Source organism: Bison bison, unplaced genomic scaffold, assembly GCF_000754665.1.
Source record: "Bison bison bison isolate TAMUID 2011002044 unplaced genomic scaffold, Bison_UMD1.0 scf7180017863978, whole genome shotgun sequence".
NCBI lineage: Eukaryota > Metazoa > Chordata > Mammalia > Artiodactyla > Bovidae > Bison > Bison bison.
Window position 1 is genome coordinate 603,580 of NW_011494550.1, and position 10,076 is coordinate 613,655.

Sequence of the window (10,076 nt, forward strand, 5' to 3'; positions counted from 1 at the left end):
CCCGCCCCGAGGTGCACGGGCGGAGGGCGCATCGCGTGGACCCTGGCGCCCCGAGGGGTGTGCTGGCGCGGCGCCGCCACCACCCCTACGACCTCCGGGGGCGTCCAGGAGGGAACCCCCTTCCCCACGCTGCCAAAGTGCTCCGAAGTTGCGGTCCCGCCGGTTCCCCGCGGGCAGTGCCCACCCGGTGGGCACCCGCAGGTGGTTCCTCGGGGCCTGGGCAGGGACCCCCACCACAACGGCCAGTCCACGGATAGGCCCCCTGGGAGCCCCCAGGCCCGCGGGGGCAGCGCCTGCAGCCAGGCCTGGAGCCCCGGCCCCGCCCCGGTTGCCTGGGATCGGCCTCCCTACCATCTCCCTGGGGAGGGCGCCTCATTCCTGCCCTTCACTTTCCGCCGTTACCTTGAAGGTATTTATAGGTGGAGAAGACAGCCCCCACTCCCCATGGCCTCCCCAGGGTCCTCATTTCTGGACCAGGAGCTCCATCCTTCCCTTTTGCCCGCAGACTGGAGAGATCTTGGGAGGGTGGGATGGAGGAACCCAGGCTGGGTATGCATGAGGGGTAACGTTGGGGTGAAGCAAGAGGGTGAAGGCTTGGGTCACTTGCGGCTGAGCGTGAGGGTGAAAGGGTTAATGCTGGAGAACCCTAAGGTTGTGTGTGGACGGAGGGTTGGAGTGTGGGAAAAGTGAGGGGTAACTGATCCGGGCAACAGGAGTGAGAAAAGTGCAGGGGTAATGATGGGGAGACTTGAGACAGTGTATGGGATCAGAGTGTAGCAGTGCTGAGGCACACGCATAGGATATGCATGTGCATGGAAGTGAGTTCACAACTGGGAAAAGTGCAACCATGAATGAATGAAGGGAGGCATCTAAGAGAAGTAATAAGTTTAATGCTGCAGGAAAGCAAGGTGTCTAAGCGTGAATGCTGTAAAGTGGGGGAAACTGAGGCAGTGCAAAGAGAGGAGTTGTGGACGAAAGCCGAGGTGTGCTGAGATTAGAGACCATTGAGATCAATGTGTAGGGATAGGGCCTCAGCACTGGGACTTGCTCATCTGTGCTTGGGGGTAAACTGAGGCACCAAACCACAAGGGTGAGGACAGAGGCTTCGAGGAAGGAGAAACTGAGGCGGAATCCCTTTCCAGCCTCCCCTGAGCACCTGTCTCTCTGCCCCCACCAGACCTACAATGCCTCACTGAGCCGGGCCAGCAGCTAAGTGGAGCCAAGCAGAGAGCATCTATGGATGGGCCCCTGGCAGGCGGCCTGGCCGCCCCAGATCGTCCTCGAGGTCCTGAGAGACTGCCTGGCCCAGCGCCGAGAGAGGACATCGAAGGTGGGGCCGAGGTTGCTGAGGGGGAAGGTTGCATCTTCCGGTCTACCCATTACCTGCCTGTCACCAAGGAGGGCCCTCGAGACATTCTGGATGGCAGAGGTGGCATTTCTGGTAAGAGGGTGGGCCCTGTGGCCCTGATGGGAGCATCCAGCCAGTTCCCCAAGGCTCAGGGAGGGCCAAGTCACCCAGCCCATCAGGGGCTGAGTTGGGATCCTGAGTCTGCCTGGGTTCAGAGCCTTTGCCTTCTGCTTGGTTGCCCATTTTACAGTTGTGAAAACAGAGGTCTCGGGAACTAATGACCTGACTAAGGCCCACCCCAGTGGAGAGCAAGGAGCTGGGACTTGACTCAGGTCTGCCTGGCTTCCTTCTCTGCTCATACTAATGGGGTCCAGATGCTCAGCTTAGCACCCCTGAGCTCCCCTCCCTGAACCCACTTGTTCTCCAGGTATGCCCCCATTCCCGTCAGTCTATTCCAGTTCTGTCTTGCTACAAGGTCTTGATGAGTCCCACTTCTGAGCCAGGGGCCCAAACAGCTTATGCCCCCTAGTGGCCGGGGAGAGACTGGGCAGTCAGGGATGACAGCCATCCCTTTATGCCTCTGTTTCCCATCAAAAGGGGATCTCGCACCATCCCCACCTAAAGAGTTGTCATTCCTTCATTAAATACTCAGCAACTACCATGTGCCAGGCTCCGTTCTAGCTGCTGGGGATACAGCTGTAAGCAAAAGCGACAAGAGTCCCTGCCCTCAGGGACCTGACATTCTAGTCGGGGAGACAGACAACAAGCAACTACACAAATAACATAAGGGCAGGTAGTGACAGGTGCTGTGAGGGTATTAAACAGAGTGCCAGGATCATGCCTAGGGGAACCTGGGAAAACCTCCCTGAAGGAGTGGAATTTGAAACAGCAGGTGCAGAGGCCCTATGGTAAGGAGGAGCCTGGTGTAGTCAAGGACCAGGCAGGAGCCTGGTGTAGCTAAAGAGTGGTGGGTGCGGTGTAGGCTGATGTACCCCGTGTCTCCCTTTATCTCCTTGGCCTGCTCTAAAGGCCTTGGTTTCTAGGAATCTCCAAGCACCTCATCATGGGTCTCCTACATGCCAAGCCCTTTACGTGATCATCTCCTGTCATTCTCAAAAGAACTGTGTGGGGTAACCTCAGTTATTATTATCCATTGTTAGAGATGGGGAAACTCAGATCCTGAAGTGTCAAGTCAGTTTCCCAAGGGCCCACAGCCAGGCAGTAACCTGGCTTAACAGCCTTCATCCTTCACTACCACCCTATGTCAGGGCATCCTTGACCTGCCCCAGCTCACCTTAGTGAGGCTCATGAAGTCCAGTTACTTACAGAGCATGGCATGCTCACCTCCTCGGGGCTGGACACTGGTGCGCAGCCAGGGACCAAGCACACACACCACCTCCGCCCCTGCTGGACCCTACCATCTGGGGTCAGACAGACAGACCAGCCACCAGCTGTTAAGACGTAGTTGCACAGGTTGCAATGGGGGATGGCCAGGCTGGGGGACATCCCAGAGTCCTGGATGAGGAACCGTGAGTCAGGCAGGGGACAGGGGACATCCAGACAGGGAGCTCCACGCATGCAGTGGTGTGGAGGTGACTAGTGGTACCCAAAGATGTCATGTAGGAGCACGAGAGGGCAAGACCCCTGCTCAAAGAACCATACCCTCCCCCATACTCTTAGGAACCAAGGCCCAAAGAAAGGCAAGACTGTGTCCCAGGTCATGCAGCTGACCAGGGCAGGTCCAGGACTTTGACTCTGTGGGAGTCCTGGGGAACGGACTTTGGGACCTAGGACCCTCTTTGGATCTGGCTCTGAGGAACTGGGCATTCTGCTCTACCTGGCAGAAGTCCTAGGTCTGAGGACTTCCCTGCTGGTCCAGTGATTAAGACTCCACGCTTCCACTGCAGAGGGTGTGGGTTCAATTCCTGGTCAGGGAACTAAGATTCCCATGTGCCACGTGGTGTGGCCAAAAAAGAAAAAGAAGAATGGCAGGTCTGGAGAGAGGGAGCAAGTAGGTAGGTGGGTAGATGTGTGCTCACTCCCCCTGGGGAGTCCACCAGGGTCCAGGGCATGTGCCTGGGGAGGAGGGGGGTTGTGGCTGCTGAGAGGGGACAGGTCTACTCCTAATGGTACCACTGAGCATCTAGGGCATGGGGCGAGGGCTTGACTTGGAGTAAGGCCATGGCCTGGAAGGTGGAGAAGGGTCTGGGCTTCAGACAGAGTGTCTGCCACACTGCCCTCTTAGCCCGTTCCACCCTGCCTTCCCTAGGCACCTGCCCTAGGAGTCTTGTGATGCCTATAAATAGGAACAGCCTCTGAGGCTGCCATTCCATGCTGAAGCCCGGGTCCTCCCTCATCCCCACCTAGTCCTGGGAGGCCCTTAAGAGCACCCCTGGAGGAGCTACTGCAAACTCCTCCACCTAGACATGGATGAGTCCACTGCCTCCTCTGTCCTCCATTATAGCTGTTGGCCTTGGCCTCACCTGCAGCCCCTCACCCAGTGCTTGGCTTCTCTGGTTGGCTTCCCGGGTGCACCTGAAGCTTGGGGGCTGGGATGGTCCATATGGATTTCTGAAGAGTCTGGTGCATGCCTGGCATTGGGACCAGGGAGCTAAAGGACGAACAATGCATCCTTTCTGCCCTCATGGGGTCCCAGAGTGTGGAGTGAGTGGGCCTGAGGTTCTCGGTCAAGCCTCCACCTTCCAACTTGGGGGGTGTCTGAGCCAACCCTAAACCCCAACCTGGGCAAACCACCCCCCTTCCTCCCCCCACCGCCGACTCTCTGGATTGAGCATTTACTCTGTGATCTCCCTTGGCGCCCGTCTCTGGCCCTTCCAGACTGGGGCCGTAGCTGTTGCCCTTATATCGAGGAGGAAACAGGCTTGGAGCGAAAAAGGCATGCCCTTCAGTTTCCTGCATGGCCTTGAACTGGATCTGTCTGACTCTGATGTCTAGACTCCTGGCCACTTTGCCAAGCTGCCTGGCTTGGGCTTCAAGCTGCTCACGGACACCCTTCTCATTTTCAGTTGCTCACTTTCAGACCCTCTTGGGGACGGACCCCAGATGGCAGGAGCCAACGAGGGTGCCTCAGCACAGCCATCACTGGGGGCCACATCAAGAGTGCCTTGTCTGACCCATAGGGACTTCTGAACCCCCTTCCAATGGTGGAAGCTGCGGATGAGCCCCCAGTTCCCCCAACAGTCTTGGATACGGCACCCTGCTTGGTCTGCTTCCTCCAAAGCACCTAAAAATAGGTGCTTCACTGGAGCCGCTCAAACAAAGAGGCCAGTACAGCCCCCTGGCTCGCGGAATTCTTAGACAACAGCAATCGCAGAACCATCGAATCTGGGACACTCGGAATCTCAGGAGCTTGGGGTCCCAGAATCTCAGAATCAGGACATCTGGACCCTCGGACTTACGTGAACTGGCTGGCCTCTCCCACAAAGCTCACGTCTGGGACTCTTGTGTTCTCAAGAGACACATTTCTTGGGGTCTCACTCCCTTAGCTGGTCCAGGCCTTCATTCCCCAAACCTCAAACCCTCTCCAGCACTCCCCTGACCCTTGCATCCGGGCTCAACCCTGACCTGGCCCTGCTCCCCATCTGTCTACCACAGAGCTTCTCAAAGGAAGGAGATTCTACCCCCAGGGGACACTGTGGCCATGTCTGAAGACAATTTTGATTGTCATGACTGCAGGTTCAAGGATAGGGGTGGCTCCTGGCGTCTGGTGGGTGGAGCCCAGGGGTGCTACTGAAGATCCCACAACGCACAGGATGCCCCCCACTCCAGAGAATAATTCAGCCCCTCAAGTGAGCAGCACCACGTTTGAGAAACTGTTCTAAATGATGCAGACTCCTGTATCCCCATCACACTCTCACCTCCTGGAGGCCACGTGCCAGTCATGCGCCTTCTCTCAGGCTCCACAGAAAGACCCTTGTGGCGGTGATCACAGCCTGCTGACCCTTCCCCTCCACCCTCATCAGCTCTGAATTCTTTGGCCCCTGACAGTCGGCTCTCAATCTCCTGGGCAAATTGGAAAGTAGAGGATTGGGAAAAGTATCAGTACTAACCCCAGCACTTAGCCCTCTTTCTGGACCATCCTCAAATTGAAGCTGATCCAGCAATTGCATCTGTTGGGCTCTGGATGGGGCACAAGATCTCCCAGTGTGTTAACCTTGGCCCCAGCAATTGGCCTGTGCCCCGACTGGCATGCTTGCCTGCATCAGGCGGGCGTGGCAGGCAGAGGAGGCACAGGCCAGGATTCCTGTGGTCGCTCCAGGCATTGGCTCCACAGGCGGATAATGGAGAGTTGGCTCTATCTGTGTGAGGTTTCCTAGGAGGGACGTGATTCCAAGTCGTAGGCCTGAAAGGGGGTCTGGGAGGCAGGAGGCAGGGATGGGCCCTCTGCAGCTCAGGCTCAAGGGCTCCTTACTCTTCATCTGGCAGCTGTTGGTTGAGTACCTGCCCTGTGCCAGGCACTGAGATGCTGCAGTGAGCGAGGCCCCTGGGGTGGGGGTGGGTGGCTTATGTGCCAGTGGAGGACCCTGGCAATTTCAGAGAGTGCTAAGGAAAGAAAAGAAAAAAGGCAATGAGTGAGGAATCACAGAGGCTCAGTTTAGCAGGTGGCCAGGGAAGGGTTCTCCAGGCAGAGGGAATAGCCAGTGCAAAGGCCCCAAGGCCAAAAACAGTGAGGTGGGCTTGAAGCTTCATGAGCTGTCTGGGCAGAGTGAGAGAGGGGTGAGGAGAAGGCGGCGAAGCTGGAAAGACCCGCAAAGGTCTGACCTCGCAGGGCCTTGCAGGTGGTAGTTGGGAATCTGGCTTTTATTGGAGATATGATGAGAAGCCAGGCAAGTTTTTACCAGGGTGTGACTTAAAAAAAAGAAAAAAAGATCACCCTGGCTGCTAGGTGGGGGACAAAGAGAGGAAGACTGAAGGCAGCAAGCCCTGATGGTCCCCTGGGAAAGCCAAGAGGACCCCTCCAGAGAAACCCTTTCGGGGCTCAGGAGTACAGAGGCCAGAGGCCTCTCAGGGGAGAGGGATGGGGAGCTAGCTGGGCCCTTCCAAGGTGCCCGGTTGGGCTCCCAGAGCTGGGGTGCTGTGAAGGGCCCCAGCCAGGGGGACCCCAGCCCCTCAGGGTCTCCCCTCTCTGTTGCAGATGGGCAGCCCCACCCTGGCCTCAGCGAAGCCCTTCCCCGTGCCACCTCCGCCACCCATCGGATCAGCAGCTGGTGAGTTGCCACGCTGGCCCTGACCTCAGGGAGGGCAGGGGGGTGAGCAGGACATACCTAAGCCCAAGAGAAGCCCCTAGGAGTGAGACGGGGTCAGGAGGGAATCAGGATGCTAGGCAGGAGGAGGTGGCTCCTCTCAGGCAAGCCCCTGGGCGCTCGCAGGGGGTGGTGGGAGGACTGGGATGAACACAGACAGTCAACTCTCATTATCCCTGCCAGGAGCAGGGCCAGAAGGCCAGGAGCCTGGAGGTTGGACCCTCGGAGTCCTGTCTCTGCCAGGTGACCCTTAGAATAAGGTTCGGCTTCTCTGAGTCTCAGTTTCCTCATCTGTAAATGGAGTCCTTGTAGTGCATCTCACAACCTCACCTCGAAGACCAGAGGGATGTAGCGTCGGAGCAGGAATCAACAGCAGTGCTGATGGCAGCAACCTTTTATTAAATGGCTTGAAAGTGAAACTGTTAGTCGTTCAGTCATGTCCAACTCTTTGCAACCCCATGGACTGCAGCCCGTCCGGCTCCTCTGTCCATGGGATTCTCCAGGCAAGAATACTGGAGTGGGTAGCCATTCCTTTCTCCAGGGGATCTTCCTGACCCAGGGATTGAATCTAGGTCTCCTGCACTGCAGGCAGATTCTTTACCATCTGAGCCACCAGTGAAGCCCCCTATTAAATGGATGGGCAGGCGCTAATGTGTAACAACATCCATATTGGGATTAATAATAGCTCTGTTATTTAGCACTTTCTGTATACTGTGCTCTCAGTGTGGGACTTTACCCCACTGAATCTTTGCCATAGCCCTGTGGGGAGTGGGCCCGTTAACATGGAGGTAACCCCATGATTTCTGCTCAGCCTCGCAGTAGAGCCCATCTCCACATCTGTTCCATGGGTGTGAGTCATAGCCGCTTATGGAGGCCAGATCTTGAAAATGAGAGAAATCGATCAGGAACAGTCATAATAAGAACCCACGTTGGTTGTGGGCCTACTGGGAGCTAGGCTTCAGGCCAAGTGAAGCGTTTCCCAGCACTGAGTTGTGTCACATTCACCCTGCACTTCACGGGGTCAAGGTTCCCATTTGAAAGCTTGTGGTTGCCATCATTTAAATAAGCACCTGCAGCGTGTTAAGTGTTCTTTGATTACGGTGTGAGAAAACTCCCTCAGTCACTGCATACAGGCACGGAAGCTCTTGGTTCTTGGGACTTGTCCCCATTTTTAGGGCTGGAAAACTGAGGCTCAGTGAGGTTGCCGCGCCTCCCCTTGCCCCTCAAAGGAGGTCAGGGTCACTGGAGCCACAGGCTGCCCAGGGCCTGACTCTGCCCTCCTCCCAAGACGGGAGACGCAGGGAGGAAAGTGCATTCTCTTGAATGGTTCCTGCTGCCGAGTTTTACCAAATTTGCTGGAAAGAGGAAACTCAATGCACAAATAACTCCAATTTGGGGAGGACCAAGACAAAAAAAAGCAGCCTGCAGCGTAACTGAAATGGGAAAGTCATCTAGGACCCTCCCAGGGGACAGATGAGAGTTGACTGTGCCACCAGACTTGGAGACATTCCTTGTGATCCCCGCTGTGGTCTCTGCACACTCCGCCCCTGCCCCCACCCCCCACAGTGCAGCAGGGCTGGGTTCCATACACAGGCATGAGCCCTGGGAGCTGAATCTCATATCTGACCCAACTGCTCTGGAAGGGTCCACACATACTCCCCCGACCTCCCAGCTGACACCCACACACTCCCCGCCTCAGTCCCCGTGGGCTGAGTTCTCTGGAACCTGTCTCAGACCGCCTGGGAACCACCCCCCACCCCCTCACTGTCCCTTGCCCAAGGAAAAGAAACCGAGGCCTGTGGCTAACCTGTCCCCATTGGCCCTTCCTTGCAGCTGCTGGGATGGAGGCAGCCTGGACTTCCAACCGGGCTCCCCCTCACCCCATCCCCTGGGCCACTACCCAGGCCCCCTGGATGGCCGGAGGCCTTGGGAGCGCCCCCTGATTCAGGAGGCTGGGGAGGACCTCGCATCTGAGCAGAGGTTTGAGGACTCCGTCATCATGAGAACCGTGAAGCCCCATGCTGAGCTGGAGGGCTCCAGAAGGTTCTTGTACCACCACCAAGGGGAATCAAAGGTATTTGAGAAGGTCCCCCGGGGCCGCCCCAGGTTCGACTGGCTGCAAGACGCAGATGAGGCGGTCCCGCTCCAGGATGCGGGGCTGGACATGGACTTGCCTCCCCAGCCACCACCCCTTACCTCCTTCAGGACAGTGCTCATGCCCGTAGATGATACCATGAAGACGTTGGATGGGCCGGTGGTGGGCACCAGAGAGCACCTGGCAGGCCTGGAGGGCCTGACCCAGCCGTCCGAGTGGAGCCTGCCCCGGTCCGCCTCAGAGGTGGCCACGCAGACCTGGACGGTGAACTCAGAGGCATCTGTGGAGCGGCTGCAGCCATTGCTGTCCTCCATCCGGACGAGGCCCTACTTGTGTGAGCTCCTGGAGGAGGTGGCCGAGGGGGCAGACAGCCCCGACGAGGACGAAGACGAGGAGCCAGCTGTGTTCCCATGCATCGAGTGCAGCATCTACTTCAAGCAAAAGGAGCACCTCCTGGAGCACATGAGCCAGCACCGCCGAGCCCCGGGCCAGGAGCCACCGGCTGAGCTGGCCCCGCTGGCCTGTGGCGAGTGTGGCTGGGCCTTTGCTGACCCCGGTGCCCTCGAGCGGCACCGCCAGCTGCACCAGGCCTCCCGGGAAAAGATCATTGAGGAGATTCAGAAGCTAAAGCAGGTCCCAGGTGATGCGGGCCGGGAGGCACGGCTGCAGTGCCCCAGATGCGTCTTTGGCACCAATTCCTCCAAGGCCTTCGTGCAGCATGCCAAGCTGCACGCACAGGAGCCACGGGGCCCAGCGGCCCAGGAGCCCTTCGGGGGCAGCAGCGGGGCGGGTAGCCCAGGCCCCGACGCCACCTCCCTTGCCTACCAGCCCTATGAGGACCCCTCGGGCCTCAGTGCCTGTGTTTTCTGTGGCTTCCCCGCGCCCAGTGAGAGCCTGCTCAGGGAGCATGTGAGGCTGGTGCATGCCCATCCCCACTGGGAGGAGGAGGATGGTGAGGCTTTTGAGGAGGAGGGCCCTGCCAGCCGGCCGGGCACCAGCCAGGACGCCTACACCCGATTCTCTGAGGCCGCCGACTACTTTGGCAAAGCTGAGCCGCTCTTGGCCCCCACGTGGCAGGAGAATCCGGCTGGATACGACCCCAGCCTGGCCTTTGGCCCAGGCTGCCAGCAGCTGGGCACGAGGGATTTCCCACTGTCAAAGCCACTCCCACAATGCTCGAGCCAGAGGCCCCTGGGAAGGCCAGCCTTCCCCTCGCCACTAGCATCCGCCGCCTACTCCTTACAGGCAAGCAGAAGCAAGAGTGTTGTCCAACCTCAGGGGCTCCCAGGCCACCTGGAGGACCAGAGGCACCCATGGAGTGAAGAGGAAGATGAGGAGGAGGAGGAGGAGGAGGAGGAGGAAGAATGAG

At 58.1% G+C, this 10,076-nt stretch overlaps 1 protein-coding gene across 1 annotated transcript in view; it reads left to right on the plus strand.

Moving 5' to 3' along the window:
- The first annotated feature begins 586 nt into the window (after positions 1 to 586).
- WIZ (widely interspaced zinc finger motifs) overlaps positions 587 to 10,076 on the plus strand; it is a 25,216-nt gene continuing 15,726 nt past the window's right edge. Inside the window, 1 exon segment of the mRNA XM_010833982.1 lies at positions 587 to 1,441. Within this exon segment, the coding sequence (XP_010832284.1) occupies positions 1,237 to 1,441 (205 nt within the window). The 5' untranslated portion in view covers positions 587 to 1,236.